Source organism: Neopsephotus bourkii, unplaced genomic scaffold (assembly GCF_033783945.1).
Source record: "Neopsephotus bourkii isolate Nb327-2 ecotype Australia unplaced genomic scaffold, CSIRO-AGI_Nbou_v1 NB_962, whole genome shotgun sequence".
Lineage (NCBI taxonomy): Eukaryota > Metazoa > Chordata > Aves > Psittaciformes > Psittacidae > Neopsephotus > Neopsephotus bourkii.
In genome coordinates, this window is record NW_026901456.1 from 7,884,596 (window position 1) to 7,901,895 (window position 17,300).

Genomic DNA, 17,300 nt, shown 5'->3' on the forward strand with positions numbered 1-17,300 from the left:
TCAGAACTTGTCAGGTCACACCTGGACTTCTGTGTTCAGTTTTGGTCCCTGCTGTACAAAAAAGATGTGGACAGGCTGGAGAGGGTCCCGAGAAGGGCCACAAAGATGATCAGAGGACTGGGAAACCTGTCGCATGAGGAAAGGCTGAGAGAAGGGAGTCTGCTCACCCTTGAGAAAAGAAGGCTCAGGGGAGACCTCATCACCATGTTCCAGTACTGAAAGGGTGACTACAAAGAAGATGGAGACTCCCCTTTTATAAGGAGTCACATGGAAAAGACAGGGGTAATGGACATTCCCTTCCCTTAGCACTGGTGTTAATTTTGCTCATGTTCTCTCCCTTTCTTATTGCACTTCTGGCATACTGATTTCTCCTGCTCTGTCATTACTCATGTTTCTTTCGTGTGCTACAGAAGTTGGAGAATAAATGATGGATCCCAAGATATTAGTAGGAAAACCTTATACTCAAGGGTGTTATACATCGAATAGTTCCTTCTAAAAAGTTAATTCTTTCTTTTCCTTTTTTCTAGTCCCACTTTATCGACCATTACTTTGATAACCGAGGGTGTGGTACCTGTGAAATCATGTAGCGTGCTGGATAAAGGGGTTTGTAGTGCCACTTAGTGGCTAAATGCAAATACCGTCACTGTCCCCTGACACTCCACACTCTGAGACGTGCTGTGTGAGAAATGATGTGAATAAGAGCAGAAACAAGCCAACCAACCAACCAACCAAACAAAAAGAACAAACAATAAAAAAATCCCAATCTCCCAAGCCTTAGGTAAAAAGAAGCACTAATAAAATAAAATCTTCAGGACAGATGAGAAGGGAGTACAGGTGAAGGCACAGATCTGTGTTCAGACAAAACTATGTTCAGACAAAAGCTATGAAAGATGAAAACTTACATACATATTCCTGCATTGCTGAGTTGGTGCTAGATAGAGATGCTAAGACTCTCAAGGTAACCACACTCTACAGGTAAATGACAAATTGGCTTTTTTCTGTTGTGAACATTTTTGATATTTCCAATACAAACTACTTAAAGTATTTTATTTTCTGGCAGATTTTAAAGCTTAATGACTCTCATGTCTTGGTAGGGTGCATTTATTACCACATAATATATGCCATATCCTTTTGTACCACAGATGTATGTAAATTCTCAATGGTGGTTTTAGTTGCCAAAGGCATTTGCAGAGCCATGCACAAGAAACTTATTATTAATAACCCATGTCCTCTAAAGCTGAATTAATACTATCCTTGTGTTTTGTCTGGGGTTGATCCTATGAGGTGTTGCCATCTGACCTGTGTCTTCTCCTCCTTGTGGCTGGTGCTGGGCCTGGAGATGAAAGGAATGGTGCTGGGAAAGCAAATGCTGTTGTACATCCCCCCAGGGCTCCTGCATAAGTCCAGGTGCCCTACCCTACAAAATGCTCTTCTGTGGGAGGAGGAACAGCTGTTCCCATGGGTGGCTGCCCTCCAAAGGTACGCAGCCTTGGAGGGTGGAAAGGGAAGAGGTTGAACACACAGCTCCAGTCTTTTTATCTCTTCAAGGCGGGTCGGTGCCTCCATCTGAGCTGGGTGATGGAGACGCTGAGCAGCCCAGCTAATGCAAAGTCTCGCGATGAGCTGTGTTTTCCCATCCTACAGAAAGCAGGGACCATTCTGTTTTCCATTGTGCTAAGGGAGCTATCATGACTAAGACTCAGTGTGATTTGAAAAGGGTGGCATTTTCTTTCTTAGGCAAGTAGTGACGTCCAAGGTTACTGTGTACTGACTGTGAATGTTTATTTTATTGATTTCTCTAGATTGACCTAAGTTCAGCTGTGATTTGGTGCTGCAATACTTTGAGGGTGACTGTTGCTATTCAGAACAGTGCAGAGACATTTCCTAGCCCAGTGCTTGGGCTCTCAGGGAGGAGGGCTGTGAGCCAGGGCTGTGTGCCCTGACAACAGACAGAATTTGCAGAAGTGATGTGATACTCCTTAGGAAAGGCCTTAATGAAATATTTCTGAAATCGGGTTGAAGACTTGGCTCTGGTGAGAAATCACCTGTGAAGGAAGGCTTGAGGTTGGTCTGCTCTAAGCTGTAACATACCTGAGCTGAGGGAGCCCTCTGAGACATGTATGCAGTGTGGAGTGTCAGGAGGTATCTCCACTTGCATCAGCAGCTCCTCCTTGTATTGGGTTGACCTCTCTCCCTGAAGGTATTTTGGGAGGCAGAACATGGGAGCTTCCCTGCAGTCTCCTCTCTCCGTTTCTGTTACCAGACACAAGGAACTGTGCCAATGACAGACAAGGTATCTTAATCACTTAGCTTATTTAATATTCATAGTTAAATATATACCGTACCCTTCAGCTGCTGTGGAGTGGAAACATTATAAAGCAAAAGGTCTGCTTCCCTCTAGAGTACGAAGCAGAACTGTGATGCATAGTGCTCTCTCCTAGGCAGTGTACAAAGCCTAAAATGTAATTGGTTCTATCTGTCCATCTCCACCCAAATTTTGTTTTTTTGCAGGTACATAAATCTCTGCCCCCTGAAGTTCTTCAGCAGATGGATGCTGGTCTAATTAAAGTGTTGGTAACAGGTATTACTAATGGGAGCACAGTGGTAAGTTTCAATTTACTGATTGCAGAAGATGTGGATATCTACTACATCATTGCCACTTTTCACGATGCCTTTGAAAACAGCTCCTGTTTCACAGTTGACAAGAGCAGTCTCTCCATAAACGGTAAGGGGCAGCTTGTATCCGAATAGTACTTCAGTGCTAGAAACATGCCTGTATTTTTGAGATGAAAGTATCTGTAAAATGGATGAAAAGCCATTCTCTCTCCTTATATTGCTCCTGCTTATCCATCCAATAAGCTTTTCTCCAGAGAATGTCAAAAGATGAAATAAAAATTGAGTTACTTCTGATCCAAAAGGACAAAGCCAACTGCTCTTTTTTGTCTATAGCTAGCATTAATTTTATACAGAAGAAGATATGGAGATGTTAGAAACAGTGGTCACAGACTGAGGGGTTTATAACCTACCAGAAGAAATAGGTCCCTGTACACAGACATAACTAGCTCTGTTTAAAATAATTAGGAAACACATTACCCTCTGCTTTGCATTGGTAATTTTGCGTGAGATAAAACCCCATGAAACAGATACACAAACATGTGAATTCTTCTGCAGTGGGAGTACGTGTTTTTGTCACACATCTGTGGGTCAGGACTTCAGGTGAAAGTCCACACTTTACCAAAACCAGCACAATGGCTGATTGTAAAGCTTCTTTTCCTTTATGTCAGTAACTAGAAAATTAGTTCTCCTGACTAACTGCTGTTGAATCCTGTTTCACGAGTCGATGTGTCACCTCTAAAAAAGCATACCAAATTCTGTGTCTATATACATTTGTCCAAAGGATGTTGTTGTAAGGTACTGACTAGAATCCCACACACAATGACTTCAGAAACATGTATATGGTCTGCCCTGTACGTTCTCCTTGCCTGTTACCCTCACAGTTGTGAATCTGGAAAGTTACACATCCTGTGAGTTATTAAGACCATGACTATCTTGTGGCACTGCTTTGTAGAGGGCCTGTGCCCCTCAAACCTCTGCTAAAACAAATGGTTTTCTCAGGGACAGGCCCTCACACAGCAGGTGGTTGGTGCTGCTTTCTGAGTCCCATCTATGGCGGTGTGTCTTTATTTGCACAGTTACAATTAAGTTGTGCAAATAAAAATTTAAAGAGAAACGGAGGTAAAATACATTTTTTCCATTCAAAAGTGAAAATTTTGGCCAGATAAAAATTAAGAAAGCAACTGGACTGCAACTTGCACAAGTCACACAACCCTCTTCCTTCACTCATGCTGATCATCTACTTTTCATCTCCTTGACAGTTTGAAATGGGGAAGGCAGCTGAGGAAGCCCTTGGGTTTAGAAGCCAAGATCCCCTTGGGCTGTTGATCAGTTTAGGAGGATAGGAGCTCTGCAACAGGGTGCCTACATTTCAGTGAGTATCCAATGGGCATCACTGGTAGCACAGCTCCTGGAGGGTTTTGTCAGTGCCCTGAAATTAGTCCTTTAGGCTGTGCTTCTAGTATCCCACCTTTTCTAAACCCAGCAGCTGCCTGACAAGTACAGCAGAGTATCACAAGTGTGCTCCTGCCATGATATCATGATAGAACTTGATTTTAGTTTCAGAGTCATCACATTTTCATTTATAGACTCTCCACCTTTGCCTTTTGCTTAAATACACCCAACAGATTATGATGAATGCGAGAGTGAAGAAGATGACTGCTCCCCAGATGCCTCGTGCCATAACACATTTGGGTTCTACCAGTGCAGCTGCAATGAAGGATTTGATGATGTGCACCCAGAAAAGCCTGGAAGAAGTTGTGAAGGCAAAAAAATATTTAATTATCTAATGGCTAACTGAACACTGAGCAATTTGATCTTTCCTGGGTCATGGTCATACTTGCCACAGGTCTTGAAATGTTGCCAGGGATTAATTTGGTTTGCTGTTTTCAGATGGATCCCAATAGGAAAAGTCTTGCAGTGGACTTCTAAGTATTTCTCAGTGAAATACCCTGTCATGAGAGTTTACTATATTAATATTTAATGTTGTCTTTGTAAGGTTCTTTTAACAGTTCTGTTTTCTCAAATTTACTATTAAAATTAGGCAGGCTTGTCAAAATTGTTAGTTATTTCCATTAGCAGGAGCAGAGGAGACAGCAGAGCTCAGACTTATTTTTCTTTCTCATACACTCAAACCTGCACCTTTTCAATTTGGGGTGTTTCTGAAAGTGGGGGAGTTGCAGAAGGATATCTATAGATGTACAGATTTTATATGTTGCTTGGGTAATAGGTGATATTTGTATGTATAACCCATTAAAATTATTTAAGAGAAAATTTTGTGCCATGAGACACATCCTTTATGTTTCACTGCAAATTGAGTTTATTATCTCGGTGCTTTCTAAGTCAGCAGTGGATGAATACTTAGGTTGTTTCTACCACCAAAGAGCCACAGGATAACCTCAGAGCCTGTGCTGGGTGTCAGGTGTTTGGCATACTCATTGATCTCAGTCTGTGCTTCCCATTTACTCTGCTTGCTTTTTTCCTGAAGCCATGAAAGATTGCTGCTGACATGTTTTTTCAGCTTTCCACGGTGTCTCTCAGGACACGTATGTGCAGTGTGGGCCTGCTGCAGGAAGTTTGTCCTGCGTTTCCCCCAAAATGGGTTTTCCAAAGTGCTCAGGGTCATATCTTTGGATCCTAACTGATCACAAAAGGGGCCAGCAGCTTAACAAACTGCTCCTGTTTGTGGCCCACGTCCAGAAGTGTGCAGTCCCTATAGTACTAGGCAAAAACATATGAACATTTCCTGAACAGCTTACAGTTGGGGATCTCTTCAAGAACTGATCTTCCAAAAGCTGTGTATACATGTATACACCAATTACCGCAGCTCTCAGGAAATAAAGCACTTTACCTTTACTCACAGGCACTTTATGTATCTCTTGGGCACTCTCTTAAAACAAAAGTCATCCTCTGGCAGTAAGTAGAGAGGGTTAAAAAACCAAAAGAAGCTAGTTTTCTGCCAGTAATTGAGTTACCTCCTAAGAGTTTGCTTTTACCTTATGAATCAATCTGAGCCTGTAAATTACAACAGAACCTTTATTTTTGTCATTCTTCAGCATTTCCTATCAGCCCGAAGGCAACAGCGATGGATGAGAAGCCTGTACACAGCACAGTTTTACCTGTGACATCTTTGCAAACTTCAACTCAAGCTCCTTCCTCTACTTCAGTGGACCTTACTACTGAGCACAAAGGTCTGGAGGACACCACATTCACAAGTGTAGTGCTGCCTCTTCTCACCATGGATCCTGTGTCAACTTCTGGTGTTTCTCCTCAAGCATCTCCTGTTTCCCTCATTAAACCTGCCCAGGAGGTTTCCATTAAAGATGCAGTGGAAGTGTTTTGTGGAATTGAGAAGATCGTCCTTGCCATCCAGAAGAGGTTTTTACAGCAGGAGTCTATTCCTGAAACCTCCCTGTACCTGGGGGAGCCTCACTGCAACGTGAGCATCAGCAATGGCACTCATGTTGTGCTGCAGGCAGGCTGGCGTGACTGTGGCACTGAAGTTGAGACTGTAAGTCCCCTGAGATGATTGTGGAGAAGCCCCGGAGCACTTTTTTGTCAGTGGGAGGGAAGGTATGGGAGGGGCAATGGCACATCCTTAGCTGGGTGCTACAGTCTATTGATTGCTGAAATGCTGACTAAGAGATTTCTTTGGAGAAAGAACCCCCTTCCCATGATGGAAAATTACCTCTTTGGGACTGGAGGGCAAGCAAGAAAGAGGGCAAGAAAGAGACCAGGCAGCAAAACTCAAGGGCTTCTCCAAACTGAGTCACTTCGCATGCCTCTTGGGGTTCCCTCTGTAGCTGTCAGAAACTTCTCCTTTCTTAAAAGTAATTTCATTATTGCATGTACATGAATGCTCCAATTGCCGCCAGTAGTGGGGACAAAACGTGATGGCTATTTCTCTGGATCCCAAATGAAAGGCTGTGCTCAGGCCACACCAAAGTAGAGAAAGTCCCTTGTGGAGCAATAGTCATTGCAGACTGAGAAAGAGGAGGGAGGTCGGTGGATTTTCATTGTCTCACTGTACCACAACTAAAATACAGAGGTTTAATCTGTTTAATTTTTGCAGCTAGTTGAATGGATAGTGCCTAAGCATTTGAAGCTGGTAAGCTTGTAGCTCTGCTATATCCCTGGAAAAACTGATGCTCACAGGTTGCGCTTTCTTCTTTCTGCATTGCAGAACATGACTAATACAGTAGTGAAAACCATCCTTCGGAATGCTCAGGGAGTAATCTACCACTTAAAAGTTGCTAGCCCCATTCACTGTGTGTTTCAAAATGATCTCTTGACTTCCTCTGGATACACTGCAGAAGGGTAAGTAACAGCTTGGCCTGCTTTGAAATGCTGCTGTGTGGTTAAGAGCTGCTACAGTGGAAAAATCTCCAGGGACCTTAGCTGTACCCAGTGACTGCTTGCTATGCTAAGTAGTTGGCCATCCTGTGAGTCCTGTGCTCAGGTGATCCTTTCCATCTGCTTCTCTACTACTCCTTGTAATGTGTCAATAAATCCAAATGTCAACAAGCTTGGCTGTTGTCTGGCTAAACCACAGATGAAAATACGCCTTTGGGAGCTACTGGTGCAGGTTCAAGAGTCAGAATTCCCAACCTCTCTTTGCCTTCCTGGGCAATCATGTGTAGCAATAACAGTGTTCTCCTGCTTTTAGAACAGAACAATGATTTTTCAACCGATGTAGGCATGCAGACTGCTATGTGGGTTCTGAGGATTGTGATTTTTAACTCCTACAAATACATATTTGATCAGCTTGTAATGCAAGTACTTTTTTATGGAAGGCCTTGTCTTCAAGTAAGATGGAATCAAATGTACCATTCACAGAAAATCAAGCACATTCTCACAGAAGAGGTGGCAGCACAAGCTTTGCTCTGGTGATGAATGGTCTCACTTCATGCAAGTGCACCTCCTCTCTTGCCTAGCACCATGCTTATGCTATCATTACCAAATCCACCTTCTGCTTTATAACCCTGACCAAACACTGTATTTTCCTTTCTATCCCCCCACGAAGTCTTTGACAGGGCCCTTCTCTCTGAGCTTTATCATTTTCCCATGTCCCTCCCTTACTGTTCAGATTTGCCCATTCTGTTTTTTTTTCTCTCTTCTGCACTAAGCTTTTTCTCTCCTTATTTTGAACTTTAAGAGAGTTCATAGTCTTGTTTCCCTTTTGCCTCGCTTACCTGTCTCTCTCTGCTTTATTTGTATTGCCAAGACATTCCACCCTTTGGGTTTTCATGCTTGTGTTCCTATGCTCCCTGCATTTCCAATTAAAAACTTGGTGCATTTTCATCTTTTCCTATTGAACAGTGTTGTAACATCCTGGACTGCAGATCACTCCTCACTATTTAAATGTGCAAGGAGTGGAGAAATGGGCACTGATTTATGACTTATAGAAACAAGCAGTCAAATCTGTGGTCTTTAAAGGAGGTTTATTGGTGTTTCAGACTTTACACCATCTTTGAGGATCTGCATGGATCTGGACACTTCAGAACAGAAATGCAGCTGTTTATTGGAAACTCCCCAATACCAAAAAATTTCAGCATCTCTGCCAGTGATGATGTACTGATTGAAGTGGGAATCCAGAGAGCAGACAGCAAGCTCAAGGTGGTCCTAACTGACTGCTGGGCAACTCCAACTAATAATTCAGTGGATCCCCTCTCATTTGTTTTTATCAGCAACAGGTACAGCAATGCCACTCACAAATACCATGTGTCATACCTCAGATCTTCCAATGGTGCTGAGTAGTAATTTGTTATGTTTTAAATGCCTTTTATGTGTGTTTTCATCATTCTTATACACAGTCCCTTACCATTTGGACTGGTCACACCTTCTTTGAACAAGAAAGGTAGGTATGAAAAGAAAATGTTTTCAAAGGGTAATGTGATGGTTGTTTGAGTTTGTCTTCCCCATAGTTTTCTAAAGGAGCTGTACTTCTGACCTGAACAAAGAGGTGGCTTTGGCCACACTTATAGTAGTGAAAGAGCATTTGAAAAGTGTGTGCTTCACCTGTGGTTCATCTTACCAAGGACTTAGGTGCCTTTTGGTAATCAAGACATAGGTTAGTTGATTCCTATGTGTTGTGACTCACACATAATATTAATGCAGCCTCTGGTAAAAGGGGAGGTTTATCCTGTCTGAATCCCTGATCTCACTCCAATGTCATATTCCCTGTGCTCACCTGCCACTTTAAAATCCAGGGTAGTCCTTTTGCACAGTAACAGAAGCTATTCTTTTTTATATGTCCCTTCAGTTTGTGTTTGGTGAAGCCAAGTTTAAATCCTTCTGTCACTCTTTCCCTTCTTTTCCAACTCTCCAACCATTTCTCAAATCTCCTGTTCTATTTAGTCACTCAGAATAAAGCTGCAAATAGCTCTTACACTGCTGGAGAGTTGCTTCACAGGCTGTGACTTTCTAAAGGAGCCTTGCAACGTGACTTACGTGCTATAACCAGAACATGCTTTCTATAGCCCTAGCTGTTATGTATGTTTTTCTCTTCCTTTTCAGCTGTCCCATCCCAGATACATACACCACACTGCTAGAGAATGGGAACTCAAGCAAAGCACAGTTTAAGATGAAAATCTTTTCCTTTGTCAACAATTCCGTGGTTTACTTACACTGCAAAATTCGTATTTGTATGGAGAGACCAGGAAGCACCTGCAGGACAGTAAGTGTTTTGCTCCAATGTGCTATTTTTCTCCAACACACCATATGCAGTCCTGCTATGGAATTGAAGGAGTAATGTTTTCAAACACGGTTCAAAATAGCTCTTGAAGTTTTCCTTCATTTTCTGCTGAGCGTAGATATGGGTGGGAAAGAACTACAACCATATGGAAGTGTCCGCCTTTCTGCCTCTTCCTCATCCTTGTACTTAAAAGCATGGAGCTTGCACAGAAATGGGCAAACTGAAGTTGGGGGGACCTGAGAACTGAACCTTTCACCTCTGCATATGGGTGGCTAGAAGGCAGTGAAGAGGAGTCACAGTGAGATAGACTATTCAGAAATGTCTCAGCTCAGATGGACATGTCACAAAAAACCAAGCACCCATATTAGCAGTGCCAGCAGGCAAGTCTGAGTACATTTATTTGGGATGTTTTTTCTGTCCTTTTTTTCTTTTCCTTAGGGATTTGCTTCTCCAGGTGAGAGTTTAGGTGCCAGAAAAGGAAACATGGTGGCATTAAGTTTCTAGGGCTGTGGCTCCAACAGTTTATTATGGCTTTTTAAAGGGCTATTGCTTTATAAAGCAATAAACCAAGCAGTGTTCTGATAAGAACTTCGGTTTCTAAATATCTGTGCTCCAAAGCATTGCTCTGTTTCTTTTTACTTCTATATAAGTGATACACATTGCTTCATCTAAAAACGTGCTGCTACCATAGAAAAAAGAAAAAACAGATTTTGATGATGGCTTTATTTTTTTTCTTTATAGCAGACATGCAGGAATTCTCCTCACCCTCTGCCAGCTTTCCTGGCTTTTTTCCTATAAAGGATGTTTTCATTAGCAGTTTGGAGTTCTTCCATTGTTTAACACTTTCCTCTAGATCTAAATAACTCAGTTTAAGCCCATTACAAAGCAAATGATCTCTTCCTAAAAGATTAGAAATGGCTAGCAGAAGATAACCGTTTCCTTTCCAAAGTAAAAAGCTTCCTCCACATTAAACTTCCCCAACAAACTAGTGACAGGAAACACAGCTGACAGATTGAAAGATGGCTCCAATTTCACAGCTGAATTTGCCCAGTGAAGATCAGTGCTTCAGCAACCACCTAAGCCCTCCTTTGGAGGAAGTGGTGCCTTCCCCATGTTCACTTCGTGTCCTGCACAGCTGAGGAGGGACACAGTGGTGAGTGCAAATCAGGGACATAAGAGGGGTGGACATGACAGGGACTATATGGGCTGGTATGGTTGCTGTAAGGAATCAGTTGCTTTGCTAGGAGAGTCTCTGAGTTTGGTGTTAGAGCAGGCTTTAGCTGTACGGATTAGAGTTTTAGAACATGGTTAACTAAAGGACTGACTGTGATCTGAATTACAGGGGTCTCTGATGGGGTAATTCTGCTAGCCCCAGATGAGGATTGATTCACATAGACATCCACAGTAAACAAGACACAGCAGAATTAGTCAGTGAGGCCCTCCTCTTTCATATATTTTATAATATTCATATATATATGATAGAATTTTTTCTCCTATGCAAAATTTACCCCCATGAAAAGTTAGTGAATTCAGTATCTGAGATTGAGATTGAAGTTATGCAGAGAAGACAGGTACTACGGACATGCACACAGGATGACAATGGCTTTTACAAAGAAAAGAGGGGAGCTGCAGAAGGTGAAAAGACCAAGGAAAACTGAAACAAGAACAAAGTATATTTGGAAATAATGTGAGATGGCTGGGAAAGCGCCCAGGGTCCAGGATGTGATCCTCTGATCCTTCTGCTAATCTGGAAAATACTGACTTGCTTAAGGGCAGATTTGTATCAGCCCTTTGCCCATAATATTGAGACATAGATCTTGTATATTATTTCTTCTTTCTCAGTCTTTTTATTCCTTGTTTTACTGGCAGGAGAGAGGAAGGTACTCTATAGTTCAGAGTAGAAAAAACCACAGAGAGACCAGGGAGCAATGTAGTAAGAAATGAGTAAGAAACATGACTTTGAATGGGAAAGACAGTGATGTTCTGCTTTCATGCATATGTTTGGTGTAATGTGGCTGCTCCCCGGCCACATGGAACCAAAAAGTCATTGATGTCAAGTAGCTATGTAATTATTTTCTCTAAATCTGCCTAGCTGGGAAAGCTATTCAAGGGTAGGTGAAAGTCATACCTACATGGGTGGTTTTTTGGGGGCTGATGCAGCTAAAGACACTGTTGCTGACAGTAGAGGTTTTTCAGTGTAACCAGGCTGGTAGTGCTGGTAAGACACTTTTGTATAGACAAGCTGGTTAAGACAGCCCTGCATTTTCCTGGTTCCATTGGCTGATTTTAGTATGGTACCGCACTTTCTCTCCTTTTATGTGCACTTCCAGGAGAGTCAAAGTATCTTCTGAATAACCCCAAAGGGTTACGCTTCCCCTCAGAAACCTATAGGTAGCAAACAAACTAAATGGTGCTACTGAGGAACTGTGCAGAAGATGAGTGTGCTGTGCATTCTACAGGTGCTGCTCACACAAAGCTAAAGCACCTAATCCCCAGCATTTCACAGGGCAGGGCTTTCAAGCTAGTAGTTCCCAGATTAGTAGTTTATGTGTCACTGAAGAGCTGTGCATTAATTCAAATGACAGGTTGGATATAAGGAAGAAATGCTTTACTGTGAGAGTGATGAGAAACTGGTAGAGGCTGCCCAAGGAAGCTGTGGCTGCCCCAACCCTGGAAGTGTTCAAGGCCATGTTGGACAGGGCTCTGAGCAACCTGGTCTAGTGGAAGGTGTTCCTGCCCGTGGCAGTTCGGGTGGAACTGGATGATCTTCAGGTCCCTTCCAACCCAAACCATTCTGTGATTCTATGACACACAGCTTGGTAAGGGCTGAAAGTTGCTGCTGCCTTTGCTGATGCTGGCTGTAGTATCTGTAGTATCTGTTGTGCCTGCCATGGACAGTAGAAACATCCAAACAAAAATATGTGCAAAGTCCTGACGTATAGAAATAGTGAGAAGTTTATTCTTCCGTAAGGTTTCTCTAAACCAAATAGGAAGTTAATTGAAAAGAGACTGTCTGTGTGAAGTGCCTGCTCACAGCAGTGTCTTCCAGCATGACTAATCACAGATTTTATACTGATGTTTCCTTATTGCTATTTCTTTTGAACTTCCATTTGGTGCTCATTTCAGTTTAACAAAGCATAACATTAAGAAATAAAAACCCCAGTGAGTGAGAATTGCACAGGGCTTTCACATACTCATTCAAAGGCTTTTTATTTTTAATTAGTAAACCATATTACTTGTTAAAGTTTGAATTGATTGTTTCAGAGATGCCGTGCAGTTCGACTCATGAAGACTGGTGAAACCATCGCTACGCACAGAACATCTTGGGGACCCCTATGTAAATCAGCTGGTGAGTTATGAATAGATGCCTACAAAAAGGGAACATGAAGTAACTGTCACTTCAAGATTCTTTTTGACTAGCAAAAGAAACTGAAGACCCGTGATATAAGGTTTCCATGCACCCCTGCATTGTTTTTCTGAGGAGCAGGCATTCTTACTGAATCCATGTGGCAGTGTGGAAAAGCACGTGGCCTCCGTGGTGAAGTGACTCTCAGATTGTCAATGGAATGTAGAAAAGAAAAGGATAAAGTGCTTCATGCAGCTATTTGCACAGGGCAGCAAGTACAACAGGCACAAAATCAAACTGTTATTAAAATTGCAAAGTGTGAAAGCAGCTGTAATCTTTTAGATTGCAACCAGTCTTTCAAGTGTTTACGTTCTTGTTACACAGCAATAATGCTGAGCTCTGAAGTCCAAAATAAGAGGAGATAAAGAGATGGTATTGTTGTGTTTCCTTGGATTCTCTGGCATTGACTTCATTGCTACCATGAGAGAAAGTGGCAGAGCACAGCTGATGCACACCACTTTGATCAATGTGGTGGAGTGGTACAATATGGGTTAACAAAGAATGAACACTAGCAGTGTGTACAAGCAAGGTCTAATTTGTTACTCATCTGCCTCTTCTGCATTAACCCCAGCCATGTTTTCAAGGGTACTTGTGGCCTCTAAGATTTTCAGTCATTTGGCCTCCTCCAGTCATTTGCATTTACATCTTATTCGCATAAAACACTCATTGAGAGCATTTGTACACATCAGTATCAGGGTTCTAACACATAACTACCAGGAATAGATAGAAGTCATCCCCTTTCCTTCTTCTGGTTGCCTGTTTTGCCAGTCACTTAAGGCTATTTTGACTATGGAGGTAAGTTAATGCTGAACTGTTAGTTGGTTCAGGGTATTTTTCTCTTCTCTGCTGTGACAGTCACAATGTTCTTTTGGACATAGAAACTCAATCTGGCTTAGCATATTGTATTCTTCTTCCATTATATGCAAGTATTAATCTGTTAGGTGTTCAGCATTCCTTTCTGAATTAGTTCTTTTTTTTTAAACTCAGCAATTACAGCTTTCTTTGTACACCACTTACAACATGTAGATCTCACTCCCATTTTCACCAGAGATCCCAGTGCATTTCCAAAATTGATAAAGGGTCATTATACAGAAGGAACTCTGGTGACAGGAGCTTTATTTGTGTTGTACTACACTGATTCCTAGGCAAAGGTGGCACTACTAGATGTTGTCTCCTACTTCCAATTGGGATGCTCACATCACATTTTAAATGTGAGGCTAGATCACACAGTGACATGCATCTCTGTGTGGAAGGAGACAACATGAATTATGATGTCAGGTAAACTGCTGGCAGTGAAACATGAAAAAATCTTTAATTGCTCTGCCGATACTGCTTGGCCACATGCCTGCTCCACTGATCAGAATGGGAGGGAGCTTAGAGATCCAGCAGCACATGGAAAATCCTTCCCTGAATACTTTTGTGTTTAAAAAAATGTTCCAGATGAGCATAAAGCAAATTGAGTGGGTTTTAATAGCCATAGATGAATGGGAGCAGGATTAAGATAGGAGAATGCTTCACCTCTAGGCAGATGAGTATTTTATTCTGAAAATAAGGCAGCATTTTGAAGTCATCAGTGCTGACACTTTAATTCTTATTTTAATAGAAAATTACAGAGTTAAATTTGAAAGACACATCACACTCATGTGTTCAAGGACTCAGCAGTTGTATGTAAGAAGAGAACTTGGACTGTGGCTCACACACATTTCCATAAGAATCACCCGCCCAAAAAGGCTGATTTACTTCAGTATCGACAGCTCTGTGCTTCAACATGCATTTTGGCTAATTTGTGGGCAAGGCTTTTTTCTTACTTAGGAAAAGATTTGGGAATTTAGAGCCTTTTTCTTTCAAATCTTATTTTGTTTTTTTTTTTTCAGGATCTGATTTGAAGAGACAGAAGGAGGCTGGCGTGGGAGTTGGATACATCATCCTCATTGCCTTTGCTGTGTTTGGCGTTGTGCTGGGAGTTGTGAGCCTTCTCATCTTCACATACCAGAGAAAGATGGGAAGATACAACTTCAGAATCAAGTCTGACAACTTCAGCTACCAAGTGTTCTACGAGTAGTTATTTCCAGATTGCCAGATGTAAGTACTGAATTATGATCTGTTACTTTTATTTTTTTAGCAGTTTATCTCTTCCTGAAATGGTTAAATACTTGCAGAGGAGCATCCTCTGTTTATGGGTATTTGAACCTCTTGTCCCGTTTGCTGTGGATGGAGGTCATAGAAGTAAGAATGAAATTTCTACTGTTGTTGCTGTTTTCAAACCCTACAGACTACAGAGGAGGAAGACAGCTTTCTCTTTGTCTTCCTTCATGGCTTCAGTCTCAGAGTACACGGTGCACCACTTTAGAAGTACACCAATGACTCGTTCCACAAAAAGTGTTTCCCTTTTGGTTTTGGATCACGAATTGGTATAACAAGAGAAATTTTACCACTCTCTTTATAAATCTGCTTTGGAAGTTATCCCTTTGTGCAAAATCTTGGGTTTTTTTTTGAGTTTTGTTTGTTTGTTTGTTTGTTTTTGTTTTGGTTTGGTGTTTTTGTTTGTTTGTGGGTTTGGTTTTTTTTAGGGTGTGTTTTTCAAGAAAATAGTGGGATTTTAGACGTAAAGAGCTTGAAATATTATTAATGGACAAGCAGTACTTACAAGGGCCTGCAGAGAGTCTGGAAAGACAGCTCTGAGGAGTGTTGACCACTACCATATGTTCTGCCTCTGCAACTTAAGAATCTAATACTTTTCCAGAATATCGCAGGATTCAGCACTTTTCCTGTAAAATGAGTATGTTCTAGCTACTCATCACCATTTGTATGTTTGCCCTTTTAAGAGGAGGAGAGATAGATAGGTGAGAAAGCTGGCTGCTGAAAAAGAACACCTAACACTGCTTCACAGCTCAAGGATGGGAACAAGTGTATTTGATATAGTTACAAGAGTTTGTCAGTAACTCTTTCCTGATACAGGCTTCATATAAGACAATGCAGCTTCCATGACCACAGGAAATCTTCTAGACTCATCATGATGGTATTTACAGATAATTTAGCTCACTAAGTTCAATGACTCAGTATGTATCACACAGAAAGGTCAGGGAAGACTTTATTCCAGCTATCAGCTCCCAGAATCTTGCACAGTCATGATTAGCTCTAATTCCACCAGTCTTACATTATGAAGATCATACTCTGTATATATCTATGGGCAGCTCCTAGGAATTCACTACAGGTGAGGGTGATGCTCTGATTGCTTCCCAAAGGGCTTCCTGTTAGGAGCCCAAAGGGAAGGTACCCAGGGCTTTTTGGTACAGTGCTAGCAGCTGTACAGTTCCATCAGTGATAGAGATCCCACCAGAGAGCCATAATCCAGTGTAAAGAGGATACTTATGTCCCTGAAGTCAAAACCTATATATGAAGCCTTTGAGTCTCTCAGCTGAGAGAAGAATAGCTTGTCTTCATTCATCACTCTGAATCATTCATGAGTGGTCATGGGTGACTGCAACATTTGACAGCAGCGGAAATCCTGCAGTTGTGCTATGAGGCTGTAGCACAAAGGATATTGTCAAGCACATAACATGATACATTATTTTGAAGACTCAGCTAAGGGCTCCTTTTAGATGCTGGAACTACTCATATCTTATTTCCCATGTATTTACTTACCTTGGAAGGCTGTTGATTACCTTTCTCAGTCACAATCAGTTTGCTTTTTATGTTTTCTAGTTGTATCACGTCTCATCACATGAAGAACTGAAAATTGTCTTCATTCAGCATTTGGCTTTCATCACGCTTCACAATGGTGGTCATGACTATTTACAGCACTGACTTTTCCAAACTAATGTTGTATATAAAAAGCTTCAATCCCTCCTTTTATTTACTTATTTATTTGTTAATCTGGCTCTTCCCTGGTGTCCTGAGAACTATTTTTCCCTGCAGCTCCAGATTGAAGTGAATTTTGGCAGGTTTTATTATGGATAAAATAGAAGGGAAAAAAGAAAGACTTAATAGTTCTCTAATCAAGTTCCAATATTTGGCTCTCCCACTGTGCAATGTTACCATATGCCCACCTTAGCATCACTTGTGCCATTACTATTGACAAGCTGAATGTTTCTATAAATATTCCAGAAAGTAAATTAAAAAACCCTTAGAGAGATTTCCTTTTCCGTTTGTGATTCACTATTTACTTAAGGTGAGGTTGAAACTTCGAGCTACAGCTTCAAACATTGAAGACCTAATTGTGCAACGCCTTAAGCATACAGAAGCTGGAGACCTAGTATTGGATTTGCCACCAGATAAAGAAAAGGCACCATGAATGTGAGGCTTAACCTATTCAGTGTGTTCTTCAGCATGAGTTTTGAGATTTGAATGTATATTCATTTATTAACAAGGACTCAGTGGAAAAAAATAGAAAAAGAAACTATTTTTGTTACTGGCAGTCCCATTTTTGCATATATGTCAATAGGTACCTGCATATTCTCTTTAATTACACCACAGCGGTGGTGCAGTCAAACCACAGAGTACGGTGCCCACCTGAGTGACAGCACTCCAATTGCAACTGAATAGTTATAAATTTGAGCTCAATTTTGCTTAGCTGCATGACCCTAC

At 41.5% G+C, this 17,300-nt stretch overlaps 1 protein-coding gene across 1 annotated transcript in view; it reads left to right on the plus strand.

The window, feature by feature from the left end:
- UMODL1 (uromodulin like 1) overlaps nucleotides 1–17,085 on the plus strand; it is a 49,421-nt gene extending 32,336 nt beyond the window's left edge. Inside the window, exons 14-23 of the mRNA XM_061359354.1 lie at nucleotides 2,512–2,725; nucleotides 4,242–4,405; nucleotides 5,135–5,159; nucleotides 5,628–6,124; nucleotides 6,797–6,930; nucleotides 8,070–8,306; nucleotides 9,130–9,289; nucleotides 12,572–12,656; nucleotides 14,588–14,795; nucleotides 16,419–17,085. Coding sequence (XP_061215338.1) covers nucleotides 2,512–2,725; nucleotides 4,242–4,405; nucleotides 5,135–5,159; nucleotides 5,628–6,124; nucleotides 6,797–6,930; nucleotides 8,070–8,306; nucleotides 9,130–9,289; nucleotides 12,572–12,656; nucleotides 14,588–14,775 — 1,704 coding nt within the window. The 3' untranslated portion in view covers nucleotides 14,776–14,795; nucleotides 16,419–17,085. The remainder of the gene's footprint in view (nucleotides 1–2,511; nucleotides 2,726–4,241; nucleotides 4,406–5,134; nucleotides 5,160–5,627; nucleotides 6,125–6,796; nucleotides 6,931–8,069; nucleotides 8,307–9,129; nucleotides 9,290–12,571; nucleotides 12,657–14,587; nucleotides 14,796–16,418) is intronic.
- The last annotated feature ends 215 nt before the right edge of the window (nucleotides 17,086–17,300 follow it).